We start from the raw sequence: 21,903 nt of genomic DNA, 5'->3' as shown, positions 1-21,903 counted from the left end.
GACCTGGAAGGGTGTGGGCAGTGGGGTTCCGCAGGGCTCGGTCCTTGGACCAATACTCTTTAATGCCTTCATCGGCGACTTGGACGAGGGAGTGAAATGTACTCTGTCCAAGTTTGCAAATGACACAAAGCTATGGGGAGAAGTGGACACGCCGGAGGGCAGGGAACAGCTGCAAGCAGACCTGGACAGGTTAGACAAGTGGGAAGAAAACAACAGGATGCAGTTCAACAAGGAGAAATGCAAAGTGCTGCACCTAGGGAGGAAAAATGTCCAGCACACCAACAGCCTAGGAAATGACCTTCTGGGTGGCACGGAAGTAGAAAGGGATCTTGGAGTCCTAGTGGACTCCAAGATGAACATGAGTCGGCAGTGTGACGAAACCATCAGAAAAGCCAATGGCACTTTATCGTGCATCAGCAGATGCGTGGCAAATAGGTCCAAGGAGGTGATACTTCCCCTCTATCGGGCACTGGTCAGACCGCAGTTGAAGTATGGCGCCCAGAATTGCACTCAGTACTCCAAGAGGGATGCAGATAACCTGGAGAGGGTCCAGAGAAGGGCCACTCGTATGGTCAAGGGCCTGCAGACCAAGCCCTACGAGGAGAGACTAGAGAAACTGGACTTTTTCAGCCTCCGCAAGAGAAGGTTGAGAGGCGACCTTGTGGATAGGTTCATCATGGGGGCACAGAAGGGAATTGGTGAGTATTTATTCACCAAGGCACCCCCGGGGTTACAAGAAATAATGGCCACAAGCTAGCAGAGAGCAGATTTAGATTGGACATTAGGAAAAACTTCACAGTTAGAGTGTCCAAGGTCTGGAACGGGCTCCCAAGGGAGGTGGTGCTCTCCCCTACCCTGGGGGTCTTCAAGAGGAGGTTAGATAAGCATCTAGCTGGGGTCATCTAGACCCAGCACTCTTTCCTGCCTATGCAGGGGGTCAGACTCGATGATCTATTGAGGTCCCTTCTGACCCTAACATCTATGAATCTATATCTTTTTCATTAACAGTGCTATTGATGTCTACAATGCATTACAAAAGATAAAATATAAAACCTAGCAAGGTTTATTCTAGATTATCGGGGCATTTAAGAAAATTATAGATAAGTCAAGTAAACTGCTTGGGAACACACACTTTTCATTTTGTTTCAACATTTAGTCCTCACAACCAGCAATTACGTTATTATTTGAAGTATAAAACCACCACAGTATATGCAGTGCCAATTAATACTTTAATCAAAGCTATTTTACAAAGTTGTACTACATTAAGCTTGTAGCTTACATTAAATAGTGGATAAGAAACACAAGCAGTCATAGGAGCACAGAGGACCAAGACTCTACTTTCCCATCTTTCCCAGAAAAGGTGGGCAACCACAGCAGCACTCCCAGCTTCTCCTCCTTTTCTCAACTTTCAAAAGAAAAAGTAAACCAACACTAAGGAAAGGGCTCATGTTCTGGGTCCTAACTAGACAAGGTACTACATCCTAGACCCAGGTGTCTTGGTTCCAGAGTAAGGCAGCATTTAAGTGATCTCTTCTCTGAAACACTTCCCTGTATACAGTGTGTGGATTTCTGGATGGCCATTCAGAGGAACGTAACTCTCCTCCCCATGTATCACGTGGGTGTCTAGGCACTTCTGCACATAGTACTGTAATTCACTCCAGGCCCAAATGCTTCAGAATTAGGCACCTAAGGCCTTTATAATATATAAACCTAAGTTGCTTAAAAGTGTTATTGATTTTTCAATCTTTGCTTATTTTCTTACCTCTTGCACTTCTGACCCCATCCAAACTTTTTTTTCGTAGCTTCTCCTTTCCTGGCATTTAAGATCTCTTTCATTTTCAAGTTTTTGTAAGCCAAGAAGTTTTGAAACTATACAAAAGAAATGAATGCACAAGGCTTTGGCCTGCAAGTGAGAAATATAGGGTGCCTGTACACACGTGGGGAACCTGCTCCAATACTCTGTAACTACAGTGTATCAAGCAGACTCCATTAATCGAGTCTGCTGGAGTATGGTAATTATCATGCTCCAGCAGCCTCTTGGAGCTGCTCTAATTAAAGCACTGCCCCCCTCAACCTCCAAAACATATGTAAAAGTGCCCACAGGGGTCACAAAATAAGTCAGACACACAAACACATTTAAAGGATCCTAGTTCGAATAATAGAGAAAATAATAAAGCATTCCAAATAAAATAATGATGCAGGAAAGACTTCCCAACATTTTGGTCCTCCAGCATTCTCAAAAGAATAATAAACAGATGCTGGGATGTTTCCTTGAAACATTTCCTATTTGCAGCTGTTCTCTATTCACTTGTTAGTCTGTCTGAGTAGTAAATTAAAATACAGCCAATTCCTTGGGGTTAAGAAATCAGTCCAGGATCCAAAAGAATATAAAATAAGATTAAAGGTAAAAATGACAGATTTCTGTTAAGGGACTATTTTGAAAAAAAGGAACTAAGTGTTGGAAAGACTCCTTTGGATAAAATGAAAGCTTTGTTGAATGATGTTCATAGAATCATAGAAAATTAGGGTTGTAAGAGGCCTCAGGAGGTCATCTAGTCCAACCCCATGCTCAAAGCAGGACCATCCCCAACTAGATCATCCCAACCAAAACTTTGTCCAGCCGGGTCTTAAAAACCTCTGAGGAAGAAGATTCCACCACTCCTCTGGGCAACCTGTTGCAGTGTTTTACTACCCTCTTAGTGAGAAAATTCTTCCTAATATCCAACCTAAATTTCCCCTGCTGCAACTTGAGACCATTGCTCTTTGCTTTGTCATCTGCCACCACTGAAAACAGTCTAGCTCCATCCTCTTTCAACACCCTCCGCTTCCTTCAGGTGGTTGAAGGCTACCATTAAATTCCCTCTTAGTCTTCTCTAAAATAAATAAGCATAGTTTTCTCAGCCTCTCCTCATAAGTCATGTCCCCCAGCCCCCAAACCATTTTTGTCACCCTCCACTGGACTCTCCAATTTTTTCCACATCCTTTCTGTAATGGGGAGCCCAAAACTGAACACAGTACTCCAGACATGGCCTTACCAGTGCTGAATAGGAGGAGAATAATCATTTCCCTGGACCTACTGGCAATATGCCTACCAATGCAGCCCAGTATGCTATAACCTTTCTTGGCAACAAGGGCACACTGCTGGTGAATATTCAGCTTATTGTTCACTGTAACACCCAGGTCTTTTTCTGCAGAGCTGCTGCCCAGCCAGTCAGCCCCCAGCCTGCACTAGTGCATGGGATTGTTCCGTCCTAAGTGCAGGACTTTGCACTTGCCCTTGCTGAACCTCATGAGATTTTTTTTTTGTCCCAAACCTCCAATTTGTCTAAGTCACTCTGAATCCTAGCCCTACCCTCCAGCATATTTACAACTCCCCCCAGCTTGGTGTCAACTGCAAACTTGCTGAGGGTGCACTCTATGCTATCTTCCAGGTCACTGATGAAGCTACTGAACAAAACTGAACCCAGGACTGATCCCTGGGGCACTCCACTTGATGCTGGCTGCGAACTAGACATAGAGCCATTGATTTTTACCTGGGATTCTGGTTTTCCCCGATAAAAAAAAATCTGATAAAAGATCCAAAATCTGTGATAAAAATTAAAGGCCCCCCATGGCCTTGTTAATCACCCCTCACAGCCTGCCCAGTCCTCCTTGTGCCCCTTACTCCCACAACAGCCCCCAGCCCCACACACGCAGGCACAGACATATACACACACACCCCAGGAGGTAGGTGTGTGTTGGGGGAGGGGAGGAAAAGAAGGGGTTGGGGAGACAGATTGAGAATGGGGGAGAAGTGCATCTTTGTGCCTGCTCCCGGGGAGGGGGGAAACTCGCATGCAGCTGCCACTACCACACCACCACTGCTGGGGTGGAGAAGCTGGACGGGGCTGAGGGAGCGAGGATGTGTTGGGGGAAGACATGGAGTGCCTGCCAGATGGCAGGCACTCCTGGTAGGGCTTTCCCCAACACCCTCCCCTCCCTCAGCCAGGGCGGGTGAACATGCAGCAGAGGGGAGTATGGGAGAGGGGGGGCAGAAACAGAGCAGGGTAAGGCAACAGAGGAGCAAGGCGCACTGCCAGCCCCACGCAACACACTGCAGTGCCGCCCCCCCCCCCCACCTTGGGTCACTTTGTGCCCGCTCCCAGGAGCAGCGTCAGGGGGGCAAGGGCAGTGGTGCCCCTCTGTGGGCCTCACACGTACTGCCCAGCCTAGGGGGAGAGAGTTATGCATTCAGCAGCCACTACCACCACCACTGCACCACCGCCACCGCACCTTGCGCTGCTTGCCTACAGCTGGCAGCAGGAAAGCTGCATGGATGCAGTGGTGTACTGGGGGCTGCTGCATGCGAGCCCCCACTCCTCCCCAGCCAGGCGGGCATGTGCAGCTTGCAAAAGGGCTCTGCTACACTCACCCCCCTGGCCCTGCTGCATGCAAGTGGCACAGGGCGTGGCACCGGCAGTTAAGTGGTCCTGGCATGCAGTGGCTGCCACCGCCGCCGGCAGCTGCCCCCACAAATGCATCTCTGCTCACACGTGGTAGCGGCTGCTAGCATCACTGTACCACCACCACCAAGCCCTGCGCTGCTTGCCCAGAGCAGGGGTGAGGGCAGCAGTGCCCTTCTGCAGGCCTCACATGCCTGCTCGGTCAGGGAGGAGGGGGTTTGCACGCAGCAGCCACCACCACACCCTATGTGGCCTTCCCATTGCTGGCTGAAGGCAAATGGCGAGAGCTGTGGCGTGTTGGCAGCTGCTGCATGCGAGCTCCCCCTCTTCCCCTGGCCAAGCAGCATGTAGGTGACCCACCGAGAAGCACTGCTGCCCTCGCCCCCACCAGCCCTGCTTCTGGGAGCAGGCACAGAATAAGCTGAGGTGGGGGGCTGGCAGTGCCCCTCACCCCTCCACTGGCTGGCAGGCACTCCATGTCTTCCCCCAACACATCCTCACTCCCTCAGCCAGCTTCCCCCACAGCCCTGCCCTGCAACCCCAAGCCCCACTTACCTTCAGGAATGAAGAAGACTGATCCTCCTGGGGCACCCTCTGGTAAAGTGACTGTGTCAGGTCCCGACCTTTCCCCCTCTCCCTCCACATGCAAGCAGGGCTGGGGCTTTCCTGCCCCTTTTGCAAACAGCTCTTGCAGGCTGGAACTCAGCCAGCCTGCACTGCTCTTTGCAAAAGGGAGAAACCCGCGGGTTTCCCTGCTAAAAAGGAAAATCCATGTTTTGTCCATTTAAACTGGAAAATCTGTGATTTTCTCTATTTTTTCATAGGAAATGGAAAACTCGGATCCCCGATTATCACCATCTGAGCCCAACGCTCCAGCCAGTTTTCTATCCACCATACAGTCTGTTCATTCAGCCCATATTTCCTCAGCTTGCCTGTGAGAATGCTGTGGGAGACTGTATCAAAAGCCTTGCTAAAAACCAGGTATACCACATCCACTGGTGATTCCCTCCCCTCCCCCCACCCCCGTGTCCACAGAGCCAGTCATTTCATTGTAGAAGGCAATCGGGTTGATCAGGCATGACTTGCCCTTGGTGAATCTATGCTGCCTGTTCCTAATCACCTCTTCCTCCAAGTGCTTCAAGATGGATTCCTTGCTCCATAATTTTTGCAGGGACTGAGGTGAAGATGACTGGTCTGTAGTTCCATGGATGCTCCTTCTTCCCCTTTCTTAAATATGGGCCCTATATTTGCCTTTTTCCAATCATCCGAGACCTCTCCTGATTGCCATGAGTTTTCAAAGGTGATGGCCAGTGGCTCTGCAATCACATGAGCCAACTCCCCATCTGACCCCATGGACTTGTATATGTCCAGCTTTTCTAAACAGTCTTGTTCTTTTGTCACTGCTGGCTGGTCCCCTCTTCCCCAAACTGTGCTGCCTGGTGCAGTAGTCTGGGAGCAGACCTTGACTGGGAAGACTGAGGTGAAATAGGCATTGAGTTAATCAGCCTTTTCTGCATCCTCTGTCACAAGGTTGCCTCCCTGACTCAGTATGGGACCCACATTTTCCCTGATCCTACTCTTGCTACCAACATACTTGTAAAAACCCTTCATGTCCCTTGCTAGCTGCAACTCCATTTACACTTTTGCTTTTCCAACTTCATCCCTGCATGCCCGATCAATGCCCTTATATTCTTCCCTAGTTATTTGTCTAGGTTTCCACTTCTTACAAGCTTCCTTTTTTCTGATTTCGTTTACTGAAGTGTTCCCTGCTAAGCCAAGTTGGTCTTCTGCCATACTTGCTAATATTCCTGGGTATTGGGATGGTTTGTTCCTGTAGTCTCAGTAAGTCTTCTTTAAAGTACAGCCTGCTCTTCTGGAGTCCTCTCCCCCTCAGTCTGGCTTCCCCTGAGTTCCCCAAGCAAGTCAAAGTCTGCCTTTTTGAAGTCCAGGGTCCTTACTCTGCTGGTCTCCATCCTTCCTTGCCTCAGGATCCTGAACACAATCATTTCATGGTCACTGCTGCCCAAGTTGCTATCAACTACTACATTCCCCACCAATTCTTCCCCATTTGTGAGCAGCAGGTCAAGAAGAACATGCACCCTAGTTGGCCACTCCAGCACTTGCACCAGGAAATTGCCCCCAGCACTCTCTAAAAACTTCCTGGATTGCCTGCAATGTTTGAAGAAAGCCACATCCACCACTTCCTCCTGTTCTGGTAGTCTATACTGACCCCCACCAAGACATCATCCTTGTTGTTTTCAGAATTTTCAACAGAGCTATCTCCAGTTTCATACTAGAGTTCTGAGCTCTTTTACATACAGCACAAGTCTTCCTCTTCTTCTCCCCTGCCTGTCTTTCCTGAACTGTTTGTACCCATTGATGACGGTGCTCCAGTCATGCAAGTTATCCCACCAAGTCTCTGTTATTCCAATCAGGTGACAGTTCTGTGACTGTGCAAGGACTTCCTGTTTTTCCTGCTGGTTTCCCAGGCTTCATGCATTTGTGTACAGGTACCTAAGGTAACTAATTGATTGTCCCGATTTTTCAGGAAGTATGTGCTCACCTCCCCTGTTGCACCCTCCTGCTTGCTCTTTCTCCAGGTGTCCTGCTTCCCCACTTACCTCAGGGCTTTGATCTCCATCCTCCAGCGAACCTAGTTTAAAGCCCTCCTCACTAGGTCAACAAGCCTGTCTACAAAGATGCTCCTCCCTCTCTTTGTCAGGTGGATCCCATCTCTACCCAGCAATCCTTCTTGGAACAACATCTCATGGTCAAAGAAGCCAAAGCCCTGCTTGTGACACTACTTGCGCAGCCAGGTGTTGATTTGCAGAAAGCACCTGTTCCTGCCTGGGCCCTTTCCCTTGGCCGAAAGGATCAATGGATATACAACCTGAGCCCCAGACCTCCTCACCTTTGCACCCAGAGCCCTGTAGTCAGTTTTGATCAACCCAGGGTCTCCCTTTGCAGTATCACTGGTACCCACATGGAGGAGCAGCATGGGATAGTAGTCAGAGGGCCAAATTTAAGAGAACCTTCCACTGGTTATATTCTATAACTCTGTCTCCACCTGGCCAACTTACATTTGCTACTTACATATGTACATACAACTCAATGCCAAAGAAAAACAGAAAGAACTATTTTATGCTGACATTGATGAAATCCTATCATCCCGAAACAGGACAAAATCATTCTCCTTAGAGACTTCAGTGCAAGAGTTGGCCAGGACTTTAACATGTGGGAGGCACCACAGGGAAGGAAGGAGTGAGCAAGGCCAATTCCAATTGCATCCTGTTACCCAGTAAATATGCAGAGCATGACCTTGTCATTACTAACACCATCTTCAGACAATGCAACAAGTCCAAAACAACACGACAACACTGCCGCTCAAAACAATAGCACCTTCTAGACTATGTCATTGTAGAGCAAGTGATCTTAAAGACACCCCTATAACACGTGTCATGAGAAGCCAATGACAGCCAAATCAATCATCAATTAGTGAGATCAATCATGTCCATCAGGGTTGCACTGAAACATCAAAAAAAACCAAACCCAAATCAGTCCAAAGACAGTACAGCATGAAATGCCTTCAGACCCTTAGATACCACAAAACCCTCCAAACATCTCAGTAAAAAACTCACCAATCTTAGGACTGAAAATGGTAGCACTTGTGTTGAGGAAGATTGGCAAACTCTAAAAAAGACTATCCATGAGGCTTGCATGGAGTCTATCACCCAATGCCATCAGGACTGGCTGGATAAAAACAAAGCTGAGATCAAAGCTCTTCTCAATTGGAAAAAAAAAGCTTTGTGACAGGCAAAACCATCCAGTCAGAAGAAGGGAACTTCTTACTGGCTTAAAGCTGAAGCCCAGAGGAAGATTTGAAAAATCAAAAACAAATGTTGGGAAGAGAAAATGAAAGAAATGCAACAATTTGTTGACAACCATGACATGTGGAGCTTCTTTGCAGCAATCAAAGCTCTGTATGGACCAAATTCTTGTGGACTCTGAAGACGGCAGTACACTCCTTAAAAATGAGTCTATCAAAAACCACTGGAAAGCGTGCTACCAAAAGCTCCTGAATCAAGAATTGATGGTGATTAATGAAACCACTGACACCATCACACACCATCCAGTAAGGGAAGCACTTACCAATCCACCAACTTCTGAAGAAGTCCACCAGGTAAGACAGATGAAGAACAACAAAGCATCTGGCCCTGATGGCACACCAGCTAAGGTCTCTAAGGTTGGTGGCCAATTATGACCAACAAGGTACACACACCATTTCTTAAAATCTGGAACAGTGAGGAAATTCCCATTGACCTAACGAATGCCAATATTATCACCATTTTTAAAAAAGGGGAGATACCTTGATAAGTCTAACTGTGGACGCTATCTCCCCCGTCTTCATTGCTGGGAAGAGCCTCACTCCAATTCTGGTGAACCAACTGCTCCCTCTTGCCAAAGAAATCCTTCCTGAGTCTCAGTGTGGTTTCAGACCATCAAGAGGCACCATGGACATGATTTTTGCGGCCCTGCAGATCCAGGAAAAATGCCAAGAACAACACCAGGAACTATATATGGCCTTTATTGATTTGACCAAATCCTCTGACTGTTAACCGTAAGGCTCTATGGAAGTCCTTATCAAATTCTGGCTGCCCAGGAAAATTTATCGACATCTTAAGACTCCTTCCTGACCAGATGACTGCCTCCAGCCTATGCAGTGGCTCCACTATGGAGCCCTTTAACATTCAAACTGGTGTCAAGCAGGGCTTCATGACTGTACCTATTCTGTTTTCCATCTTTCTTGCTGTCATCAAGATGCTCATCCATGACCATCTGATACATGGCACTGGATGGATGGGAATCTTCAATCTCTCCCGCCTCCATGCCAAAATCAAAGTTATATTGGCCTTGATTGTAGAACTTCAGTATGCCAATGATTGTTCTGTCATTGCACTTACTGTGGAGGACCTACAAACAGCCCTTAACTGCTTCTCTCAAGTACACTAATATGCCTTCATATTAAGTATTAAATTCCCAATCAATAAAAGTGGTAGTATTAGAGTAACTGTGATGGTCCATAAGTTATTCAAGAGGCAAAGATTTTTTGGAGCAATACCTTTTAATGGACCAACTGTATAGTTGAGATAAAAATCAGACAAGCTTGCAGATGCCAAGCATTCTTCTTCATGTCTGAAGAGGAAAGCAAGCACAGAATTTTTTAAGAGCAGTTGAAAAAGGCAGGAAACTGGAGTGGAGGGAAATTTCCAGGGGTAGCAGACAAACAATTAGCAGAAGAAAAGAAGCTGATTACTGGGTGAGCAAGATCTATCCAGATGAAGGAAAGAAATTATCACCTATAATGTTAATAAGAATTTCAGGAATCAAGCAGATTATAGTGTGTCATAACATCCATTTTGGATGTTCAGTCCTTTGTTCCTAGTCTGCTGGACACTAGGAACCAAGGACTGAACATCAACATGGATTTTATGACCTGCTATAATCTACCCGACTCCTGAAATTCTTCCTGTATGTTACAGGTAATGATGACCTTCCTCCCTCTTTATATCCATTTAAACTTTGCAAACATTTCTGCCAAAAAATAGACCTTCTCACAGTATCACTACTTTGACTTATCTAATCTAGCAAAATAATGTATTTCTTTTCCTGTTTAAATATTCAAGGATGTCCCTTTTCCATAAAGATGCTTTGTTTTGTTCATTCTCTGTGTACATTTTATTTCTGGCCCAGAACCACAACAATCTTTATTATCCAAAGTGGTGATTATACACTTAAATACTATTTATTACTAATCCTTGCCTTGTCTACATCTTCAGGTTTTCAGCTTTTATCGAGATGATTCATTAAGTGGAGAGTTGTCTTATTCATGCGCGCCATAAAAAAAATTGTGCAAATATTCATAGTATTACTGTTCCCTAAAATATCTGCCAGCAATACAGTGCAAATAGTTCCATCTAGCAAATTAAAAAGTATCAGATACTTCGACACACACTGTGCATCCCCACAACCAAATGTTCTGCTGCGTTGGATTCACATATCACTTTTGTGTTTACAGGTTTAACAATAACTTATTTTCTCACATACAGCACAACCCAATATATAGCATACACCCTTATTTTAAAGGGCAACCTGAAGGGAGAGGGGGAAAAAAAAATCTCCCACTGAGAGGAAGAGCAACAGTTAGTGAAATACGCTGACTCCAAACCTGCTGCCAGCTCCTCAGGTCAGCTGGGGACCACGAACCAACACAACACGGATCCAGGGTCCAACCTGGCGCTCTAGCTCGGGAGCCAGCTGCCAGATCAAACCCAGGCGCCGAACCTGGGGATGCCACTGCGGTGCTCCAGAGTCACGTGCCAGGTGCAACACAGCGCACCACTTCTGGGGCCACAGGCTGCTTCGGCAGCCACCTGCTGGGTCCCACCTCGCACCAGAGCGCCGTGCGCTGGACCCCACACACCAGGTGTGGGGCCACCTGCTGAGGACTAACCCACCCCCCGCCTCACCCTGGGCAGAGCTGGCCCAGGCACTCAGTAACGCCTCCCTCGGGCCCCCCTGTATTAAAGGGGTCTTCGATTCCTCGGCAGGCCCCGCTGCGAAACCCCTTCACGTGTTCACAGGCCTCCGCACTTACGCCCCGCCCACAGGCCCCAGGAGCTCCGCCCTCACGTGACGCGCACCCCTCCCCCGAGAGCCCCGCCCCCCAGGCCGGTCGGAGACACTTACTGCGCGATGGCCGGCCCGCCGCCATGCCAGCTGTGCCACCCTCTGCCGCCTCCGCCTCTGGTGGCGTGACGAGACGCGCCGGCTCCGTCAGCTGCAAGCACAAGCAACGGGAGGGGGAGCGTCAGCAGCGCGCGGCCCCAGTCAAACTCAAGCCCCGCCCCCTCCGCAGGACCCGGATGTTGTGCGACACCCCCCCCAGAGCCCCGCCCCTAGAGTCCCGGCGCGCGTGCGCAGCAGTCAATCCCCCCGTGCAGCCCGTGCGGCGTTCCGCGCATGCGTACTGGGCTGATCTGGCGTTGCTGCGGCTCCGGTCCGTCCTGCCTGCCCGCTCACCGGGTTCTTCCGCCTCCGGGCCTCCAGCGCCGCCTGCAGCCCGCCCGCCTCCGCCTCCGCCTCAGCTCCGCGCTCCTGCCGCGTCCGCGGGGAGGCACGTCGGTGCATGAAACAGATCACACGGGAAAGAAACACGTTTAGGCCTGCGGGGCCGTCCTGCCCTGAGCCCGGCTGGGCCGGGGGCCTGGGAAACCGCTCCCTCGCAGCTGGCACCTGCCCTGGGGGGCTGCTGGCGCCGGGCAGAGTCTCCAGGAGACTGCTGAGAGTCACCGGGGAGATAAACGACGGGGCATTCGTCCAAATAAATACGAAATGCCGGCTCCCATTTAGACAGTAGTCCAGTGGGTTTTTTAAATGTAACAGTAATGTACAGGCGTGCAGCGCAATAGATTAATTGGGCATTAATGTTGTTCTGTCGCGTGCTGAAACCTCCCAGGATAGATGCAGAGGTGGCAACCTGCGTGCCTGTCGGGACGTGCAGGATGGAGACCTCGCTGCGCCCCCTGTTTAATACCCGCCTGCTCCAGATTATGCACCAGTGCTGCCCTGCCCTCTTGCCTGCCAGGCCTCATGGGCCATGCACGGGCCTGTTATGGGCCACATCCAGCTGGTGGTCCTGATCCACTGCCCAAGGAGGGTGCGCCGGAGCCCCTGTCAGTCGCACAAGAGGGTGATGGGCAGCCCAGCCCTGATCCAGGGGCTTAGCTCGCCTGGCAAAGGAGGATTGACCTGACCCCAATCCAGCTCCACAGGGGGAGGGGGAAAGGCCCAGCCGGGCAGGGGGAAAGGGGAGTGATCTGGCCTCACACAGAAGTGAGTGAGCCCAGCCGTGATGTGGCCATGTGGAAGAGGGGGTATGGCCCAGTTTCCACCTGCTGCAGGAGGACTCGGGGAATTTGGCAGTAGAGGGAAAGTGGGGACAGTGGCAGATTTACCATGAAGCAACCCGTGTGGTGACAGGGCCCCAAAATGCAGAACAAATCTGACAAATGACTAAATAAGCATTGCAAGTCGCAAAGCGGTCCAGAAATACATATATTACTCTTCATGTAATTGACAAAGGTGGTGGATGAACAAAACCGTATCATAATTTTTGGTGAAAGAAATTTCGTTAAAACAATATGTGTCATAATTATTAAACTAACCTCCATAACCATCATCTGAGATTCTTCACTGAGATTCATGTTTGTGATACATGGTACTTGGCTGTCACAAATAACAGAAATTACTGGCGGGCCAATATACAGATTAAATACTTACACACTGATCCAACACACTCCACATGAGGCATACCTCTGCACCATATATATATAACCTTTAGACTTATGATGTCTTAAAATATAATTATTTAACACTTCAAAGCAGTTTTGCAGTTTTGAAAACTGGATTTTTTCCTGTTTTTGTAATTCGCATAATCTTCAAACTAAGGCATAATGTGTGATAATTCTTAATAGGAGTGATGCCACTGACAGTCTGTACTGTCATCCCTGCTTCCTGCATAGGAGCAGGTTACAAATGTATTAGGGTTAAGAAAATGTGACCAGAAAATGTCACTCCGCTGCTAAAAACACCAAACGAGATTTAGGTAGTAAATTCAAAGGCTTTCCTAACTAGTGTTGGGGGCCAAACTAGCCCAAAGTATGGCTTGTATTCCTACAGCAGTATCAGCTATGCCCCATGCTAGTTAGGCAGCCCAGATCAGTGCAATCATACCAGCTCACAAGTTCATTCCCACTCCAGTACTGCACAGAATGGCTAAGTATAATGTCATTGCGTAAAACTGAAACATCTGCCTGTTTGCAGCACTAATATCCCAGGGCAATATAAATATTATACTTCAGTAAATTATAGCATTTTAATACTTAGCAGATTTCACTTTTAAAACATTAGAATAGTCTTGTATGTACATGAAAAGGACAAGGCCTTTGAATCATTTTAATGCTTTTCTAATATTTCTGGAAACTAAGTGCCATAAGAAACATTTTAAAAATATAATAAATAATTGAATTCCATGCTTTACACTAGAATACAAGAGATTTAAAATTATTCAGTATCACAGGGAGTTGCCTGTCTCCAGATGACTTACAACTGAAAATAGACATTTCTGCAGTTTACTAACTTCACTTTTAAAAATAAATTACCTTGAGAATCTTTATAAAAGTTGTTATAAAAGTTGTTTTGAGGATTTCTGCATCTTAAACTTGTCTCTAATAAAAATGGAGAATGTGGAGATACTTTAAAAGCTTTAAAAAGGAAATATTTGGGTCATACCTGGGTTTTCTTAGGCAGCATTTCAGGAGTTGCAATCAACAGTCTGCCATAACAAATACACCCATCTTAGCAACAAGGTTGCTAAGGAAGGTCACTGAGATTTGTTTTTAAAGAGAAAGAGTCAGCAAAGTGTCTATGGTTTGCTACATACACATAGGGAAAGACCATCCCTTTAAAAAAAAATCAAAGGAAAGAAATAGTGGTAAATAATGCATACAAAAGATCAAGGGATCATGGCCACCCTGGTCAAGCACTTACTTACACATGTGAGTAACTGCATTCACTTCAATTTTTCCAGCTATTTAGTTGGTCTAATAAAAGATATCACATTTATCCTAAGAACCTTGTCTGCCTATGTTCACTTCATTAAGACTCTCCAAATGTATATCTGCAGGATTTGCAGGATCAAAATGAAATTGTGCACTAATGGCCAATATGTATTACACTAATGTATGTAAAGATCTGGGGCTCTTTTTTATTCCCCAGTTCATAGACAGAATGCATAATATATATCCTTTTATTTTCTTGAAATGTAAGTTAAGTGGAGATGTGAGAAAAATCTGAACGTGCATATTCACCTATATTCCCATCCAAGTCAAGTACCACCATTTTAAAATTATATTACATTATGTTACATTACATTACATTACACAGCATTGAGGATCTAGAGTTCATCAGTAATAAGTGAGTAGGTGTGACAGTGGGCAAGGAGGGAATAGAGTTCAGGGATGGATCTACAAGGGGTGAAGTGGTTCCATCTTTCAGTCTGCGCTGCAGGAGCAGCAGCAGGCAACTTTTCTTAAATCCAGAAATCAGGTACGAATCTCTCCTTCCCTTCTCCCCCAATCTTAATTTTCTATGATTCTCTGTGCTCAGTGGCATATCCCATCTCCCCCCACCCCCCACTACTGCTGCTGTCCCTAGTGTCTCTGGCTGCCCCAGGGGAGTGGGGTGCTCCACAGCTGCTCCAGTTTTGCTTCAGCTGGGTTGCAGATGGAGCCAGGCTTGGCCAGGAGCAGCAGTGGCAGTGGGCAGGTTCCTCCTCCATGTCCAGGCCCCTGAGTATTCCTCGCTAGCCAAGGAGTAAGCTCAGGGAAAGGGAACCTGCCCAGTGCTGCTGCTGACACGGTCTCTGGCAGCACTGCATTGCACAACAGCATGGACAGCCGCAGGCAGGAGTGGGAGGAGAGTACAAAGGAAAAGGGAGGGAGCGCCAAGAATGGCAGGGAAAATTCTTACCTGTTTTGGGGACTCAAAAAAAAAAATCCCTAGCTGCTGCTCCCATGGCGTGGCTTGCCCATTCTTGTGGTGGAGGGAGCGAGGGAGGCAGAACTGGGAGTGGAGTTACAGACCCCCCTTCCATGTCAGTCGTTGCTCCCACACCCCCTTTACACAATCCTGGATCCAACCATGGCAGAATATAGAAAAGCAAACCTCCTTGGCTTCAGATTCCAAAATAATGCTTTTCTGTTTACTATCTCTACTTAATCCTATTCAGTCCTATCATCCAAAGGGACATTTCCCTCATTCAAAAACATAACAGATGGTAAAAAGATTTCCTTGAGAATATTACAATATTAGATACCATGCAGACTTCTTTATTTCTCATCAGTCATTTAAAGATAGACCTTTAAAACCATCACTTGACACAATCTCTTTAATACCATCTTCCATTTCTGATTCCACAAAGTTTTAGAAAAAATCTATATCAGTACTGCAGATAATCATGCCCACCCTCTTTGAAGATATGTATGCATTTCACACTATTGCAAATTTTAGCAAAAATTTTAAGAGGTATTTGTTTGGAACAAGCTCTGGAAAAAAATGGAAACATAGCATACTGTAAAACAATGTGTTTCTCAGAAGTTATGATGTAGAAAAGTAGGATGTTTTTCTTATAGTGTCATGACTATAAAGCTGTTAATAAATATTCTGGCTATGGGGAAACAAGACTCAGAAGCAGACATAACAGATCAGGTAAAATGCCATTGATTCTTATTTATAAAATTATTAATATATTCATAGACATTAGGGCTGGAAGGGACCTCGGAAGATCATTGAGTCCAGCCCCCTGCCCCAGGGGCAGGAAGTCAGCAGGGATCATAGGATCCCAGCAAGATAAACATCCAAATGTCTTTTGAAGGCATTCAAAGTAGGTGCTTGAACCACCTCCAGCGGCAGTCTATTCCAAACCTTGGGGTCTTGGGCAGTAACGAAGTTCTTCCTTATATCCAGCCTGAAACAGTCATGGAGGAGTTTGTGACCATTCAATCTTGTCATCCCTTGGGGCACTCTGGTGAACAGATGTTCCCTCAGCTCCTGGTGTGAACCCCTGATAAACTATAGGCAGTCACCAGATCACCCTTGAGCCTGCGCTTTTCCAGGCTGAAGAGTCCCATAGCTCTCACCCTCTCATCATAGGGTCTGTTTTCCTGACCTCTGATCATGTGTGTGGCTCTCCTCTGCGCTTTCTCAAGCTTCTCTGCATCCTTTTTCAATTGTGGAGCCCAAAACTGGACGCAGTACTCCAGCTGCAGCCTCACCAAGGCTGAGTACAATGGGAGGATGACATCCTAGGATTTGCTTGAGAAGCATCTATGGATGCAAGCCAGCGTTTTGCTCGCTTTACTAGCTGCAGCATCACACTGAAGGCTCACGTTCATCTTGTGGTCAGTCATGACCCCCAAGTCCCTTTTGTCTGTAGTGCTAGCCAGCGTAGCACTGCTAAGCCTATAAGTATGTTGCAGGTTTTTCTTCCCAAGGTGGAGAACCTTGCATTTTTTGGTGTTAAACACCATCAGGTTCTTGTCCTCCCATTTCCTAAGCCTGTCAAGGTCAGCCTGGATCACCCTCCTGTCCTCAGGTATGGACGCTTTACCCTAAAGTTTGGTGTCGTTGGTGAACTTGGCCAGTCTGCTTCTGATACCAATGTCCACATCATTAATGAAGATGTTGAATAGTGTTGGCCCAAGGACGAGCCTTGACGGACCCCACTGGTCACAGGGCACCATGACAATTGACTTCCATCAACTAGCACCCTCTGAGTCCGACCACGGACCCAGTTCCCCAGCCAGCAGATCGTGGTGAAGCCGAGGCTGCAGTTAGCCAGTTTCGCTAAGAGGTGATGATGGGATACCAGAACGAAGGCTTTTTTGAAGTCAAGATGTATGACATCAATCTCTTCTCCCTTGTCCAGGTGATAGGTCACCTGGTCGTAAAAGGAAATAAGATTGGTCAAGCAAGACCTTCCCGTGACAAACCCAGTATTCAAGCCACAACAAACCCGTGCTGACTATCCCTCAGGATGCTGCCGGTGGCCAGTCTGTTAAGAATGGTGTGATGGAAGGTGCCTGTCACGGCGGGGTCCTCGCGGAGGGCCGTGATCTCCTTGAGGCCCTCTCACCGCGCTACTTCGGCCCGAGGGCACCCTCCATTCTCGCCCGCCACGTCTTGATGGAATATATGTAATAGGGAGGCTGCCTTGTGTTTCCTCAGGCCTGTCAGCTCCTGGACCCCTCGTGGGTCTCCCCGTATAATGGGCACTACCCAAGCGCCCTAGCCTTATGGGCTATGCGTGGCTCCTACCTCCCCTGATACCACGCCCCAAGCCTCGCGGATGTAAAGGACGTTGTCCGGTCTGTCTCTCTACTGTGGCCCACCCTGGGCTCCCTCTCTCATGCCCAGCCTCTTGCTGGGACTCTCGTCTGGCCCACTCTGGGCCTCCCCTGCCAGTGTGGTTCTGCTCCGGGACTCTCCAGCGGGCCTCCGGTCCTATGGGCCAACCGCACAGACACCCTCCCTGACTCTGGCTCCCCGCGCTGCTACTCCCTGTCTTCTCAGGGGCAACCGCAGCGCCCTGCCTTGGTCTGAGGGGGATTGCCGCACTAGCCTGCGGCCGGGCTCGCTATGCCCGTGCGCCCACACTGGGCTACTCAACAAAGCACAATGGCGTTCCCCCTCTCTGGGGCTCGCCGCGCCCACACTGGGCTACTCAATAAAACACCATGGCGTTCCCCCTCTCTGGGGGCTCGCCGCGCCCCCACTGGGCTACTCAGTATGGCCTCGCTCTCTAGGGCTGCTCAGTATGGCGCTCCCCCCTTCTCTGGGGCTCGCCGTGCCCACACTGGGCTACTCAATAACGTACAAGGGTGTTCCCCCTCTCTGGGGGCTCACCGCGCCCACACTGGGCTACTCAATAACGTACAAGGGCGTTCCCCCTCTCTGGGGGCTCGCCGCGCCCACACTGGGCTACTCAATAAAACACCATGGCGTTCCCCCTCTCTGGGGGCTCGCCGCACCCACACTGGGCTACTCAGTATGGCCCCGCTCTCTAGGGCTGCTCAGTATGGCGCTCCCCCCTTCTCTGGGGCTCGCCGTGGCCACACTGGGCTACTCAGTAATACCGCCCCTTTCCTGGGGCCGGGGGCTATGTTCCCCCCACACGCAATCCGGGGTCTCAGTCCCCGTCCGCAACCTACGGGTTGCGCCCGCGACCCACTGGCCGCGCTCCTCGCCGCCAGCTGCTCGCGCAGTGGCGTGCGAACTGCGCCTTCGGGGTCTATGTTCCCCCACACGCAATCCGGGGTCTAGGTCCCTGTCTGCAATCTATGGGTTGCGCCCGCGACCCACTGGCCGCGCTCCTCGCCGCCAGTTGCTCACGCACTGGCGTGCGAGTAATTGAGGCCTCCTCCAACCCCTACAGCCTCACCCAAGCCTCCAGGTGTAATAATACAAACACAAAGCAAAACCACAAGCCCCTAGGCTGTAACACAAATGCAAGCCGCCTGGCCATAACTCATCATCATAGCTCAAGCCTCCAGGGCTATCATGAGCTGTACTTGCGACTTAGGCTCCTTCCCGTATCTCGGCCGAGGGAGCTCCTGCCTCTCCGGCTGCTGGCAGAGAACTGCCAGCCTGGCTTCAGCCCTGGGCTTTATAAGGGCCAGGCCCTGCCCCCTACAGGCAGCTGGCTCCGCTTAGTTGCTCCGGCAACCCACAGCTGTGCTCACTTGGTTCTGCCAGGGCTCTCTCCCTGGCAGTTTCTCCTCTCTAGGAGCAGGCACTAAGGTGCCCTGCGACAGTGCCTTAAGTGGGGTTCCCTGGGTGATGCACTATCCGTCTGGTGTGGAGACCCGCCCCTCGACTCGCCTGCCACGACTTGGTGTTATTATATAAAGAGAGGGTTCAGTGGAGATCTTCATTCTTGGGGGGGGTCCCTGGAGATGGCAGTACTCATGGTTCGAGGCGTGATGTTCCACGGGGCTCCGCCTCCCTTACACCCTGTCCACTCACCAACCGGATGGGCACTAGCAATGATGATTTGGTCATGCTGGCTCGACCATGGCTTGCTTCGAGGGGCACCCCACGTCTGGGTGGGCTCTGTTGGCACTTGTCAGGCTGCCCCTTCTGTTTCAACAAGTAGCATTTCCGCCCTAGAGACTGGCAAACTATATGTTAATAGGCTGGCACCTACTTCAGTGCCTCTGGGTAGGGCGCTTAGTTCTTAAGCCTCCTCTCCATTTTTTTTTTTCAAAAGAAATAGGCCCGTGGGGAGGAGAGGGGTGTGGAGTTGCCTCCTTTCTCCCATCTTTCTACAGGGGGCTCAAATACCTCCCCTGCTCTGCCTGCCAGCGCTGCACCGGCTGCGCTGCTCCTCTCTATTGCAGGAGCCTCAGTGCGTCTGGCATGCTCCCTCTGCTCCTCCTGCCCCCTGAGTTCTAGTGGGGCTTTTAAATCTTCCCACGGTGGCTGGAACGGCCGCCGCGATTGGCTCAGCTGTTTCCTGTCCAGGGAACAGCTGATTAAACAGCCGGCATAACGCCGGCTCGCGCGGCCGCAGCCACGGTTCCTGCTCGGGCTCTGGCTGCCCAGCGGGAGGTAAGTTTCCCCCATGGGGGGGCTGTTTGTGGGGTTTGGGGCCTGCGGGGACTACTATCTCCCCTTCGGGAGCCTGTGGAGGCATCTTGCCACCACAAATGGCCTCTTTGATAATCTTTTCTAAGACCTTCCCCAGGATAGAGGTCAGGCTTATGGACCTGTAGTTTGCTGGGTCCACTTTCCTCCCTTTCTTGAAGATACGCATCACATTGGCCTTCTGCCAATCTTTGGGCACTTCACCAGAGCTCCAGGAGTTCTCAAAGATCCATGCTAGGGGCTGAGCTATGATGCTCGCCAGCTCCTTGAGTACCCTGGGTGTAAACTGTCAGGGCCGGCTGTCTTGAAGGTATCCAGCCTCTCAAGGTGTTCCTTCACGAGGTCAGCACTGATAGAGGGTAAGGAATCACCCTCACCCGGGCCTCCCTCTCCTGTAATGGGCAGGGGCATTCCATGGGACTGGTGAGAGACCGACGCAAAGTACTTACTTAGCAAATTGACTTTTTTCTGGGTGTCGCTTGTCAGTTGTCCCATCTGGTTTATCAGAGGTCCAATGTTGTCCTTGCTTTTCCTCCGGCTCCCTACATATCTAAAAAAGGACTTTTTATTGTCCTTGATACTTGTAGCTAGATGGAGTTTGGTCGCAGCCTTGGCTTTCCTTGTTCGCTTCCTGCAGGTCTGGACCAGTGCAGAATATTCCTTCTTGGAGGTGGAACCAGTCCTCCATCCTTTGTAGGTCTTTCTTTTTAGACACAGGAGGTTCTCTAGTTCCCTGCAGAGCCAAGGGGGCTAGTGCCCTTTTGCTGCCTTTCCTCCAAGATGGAATAGACTTTGCTTGTGCAGCCAGGATCGCTCCTTTGAGGAGCAACCACTCATCCTGAACTCTCCTCCCCTTTGGTTTGTGGCCCTTTAGGGCCTCACTGACAAGCCTCTTGAGCTTGTCAAAGTCAGCTTTCCTGAAGTCGAGGACTTCTGTATTGCTGACTGACTTGCCAGCTTTATGGCAGATGGTAAAGGTGATTAGCTCATGGTCACTGTTACCCAGCTTCTCTTTGATAATTAGATCACTGATTAGGTCATTCCCCATAGCTAGTACCAGGTCAAGCAGCGCTTTACCTGTCATTGGCCCGTAGACTTCTTGCGGGAATAATAATTTTTTTTTCACAACTAAAAGGACAGAAGAAGGATATCAAAACTATATTCAGTCTGAGGGTATCATTCTTAAAGGAAGGCTTATTTTTCATAACTGTTATTAAAGAAGCAATAGAAAATGGATCCTATTTCTACAGTATTCTAGAGTAACATGGTTGTCATCTAGGTACTGGAAATGAAAGTGATTTCACAAATTGATTTGGTATATTTGCTACGGGGCTAGGATGGGGCTGTGTTCAGTGCTCCAGGCTGGAACAGGGACAGAACCAGCCAGCGTGGAACAGGGGAAAGTGGGGGAGGGAAAGGGGCAGGCAAGGGAGCAGAGGTTGTGAGGAGATTGCTCAGTGCAGAGGCCTGGGGGGGTGGGGGGGGGCGGCAGGTGAAGGGGAGATAGGCAGTAGCTGAAGCTATGGCTCCAAACCTGGGCAGAGGCTGAACCCCAGACTATAGCAGCTGCCTGCCCCCATACCACCCTTATACACAATTCTGCAATGGGGCTTCCCCCCACACACACAAACAGTTAAATGGGGGAAAAACCTCATCTTAGAATTGAGTAAACATGGGACTCTCATGCGAGCTGTCCACAAATAGTATCCCAAAAACCACTTCTACAAATTCATTCTAGTAATATCAGAGGAAGAAGATAATTTTTTTCCTATTTATGGATCCTGTTATGATAAAAGTAAGCTCATGGGAAGCAGCAAAAAAGCAGAATACATTGTTATAACAGAGATAGATGTGTGAATTTGTAATATATGAGACAGCAGTTTATCACAGTCAGAGAATAGCTTACCTTACAGTGACCAAAAATTATAAGAGCAATCTTATCAGAAGACATATTTCTAAAAGTGCATATAAATTATATAACCTTCCATAACTGCTGAGAATGACAATATAATTTATGGAAATAATACAATGAGCAGGACTACACAAATGACATTTCTATAATAACCCCTTTTAAACATTTTGTTTTACTAAGAGGTCAGTCTCCCAATGATTCCTTGCTGTATTATAAATAGTCATGCAAACAATTTAAAATGATGGATGAATGTGAATAGTAGTTTGCCCTGAAAGAACTGAACAC

General features: G+C 48.7%; 1 protein-coding gene across 4 annotated transcripts in view; it reads right to left on the bottom strand.

The window, feature by feature from the left end:
* The window catches only part of CC2D2A (coiled-coil and C2 domain containing 2A), a 141,905-nt gene extending 127,630 nt beyond the window's left edge, over nucleotides 1-14,275 (bottom strand). The window contains exons 1-3 of one of the 4 annotated variants that reach the window (XM_059721590.1): nucleotides 12,668-14,275; nucleotides 11,523-11,597; nucleotides 11,190-11,280 (exon numbers count right to left, since the gene is read on the bottom strand). In XM_059721590.1, the coding sequence (XP_059577573.1) occupies nucleotides 11,190-11,280; nucleotides 11,523-11,597; nucleotides 12,668-12,706 (205 nt within the window). In that variant the 5' untranslated portion in view covers nucleotides 12,707-14,275. Of the gene's footprint in view, nucleotides 1-8,808; nucleotides 8,975-11,189; nucleotides 11,333-11,470; nucleotides 11,608-12,667 lie in introns of those variants that run through there. The other 3 variants (XM_014607614.3, XM_019479844.2, XM_019479841.2) reach the window with 3 other exon arrangements.
* Between the last annotated feature and the right edge of the window lie 7,628 nt (nucleotides 14,276-21,903).

This window comes from Alligator mississippiensis, chromosome 2 (genome assembly GCF_030867095.1).
Source record: "Alligator mississippiensis isolate rAllMis1 chromosome 2, rAllMis1, whole genome shotgun sequence".
In the NCBI taxonomy this organism is placed as follows: domain Eukaryota; kingdom Metazoa; phylum Chordata; order Crocodylia; family Alligatoridae; genus Alligator; species Alligator mississippiensis.
The sequence above is the reverse complement of the archived record's forward strand: the minus strand, read 5'-3'. Positions and strand labels throughout refer to the sequence as shown.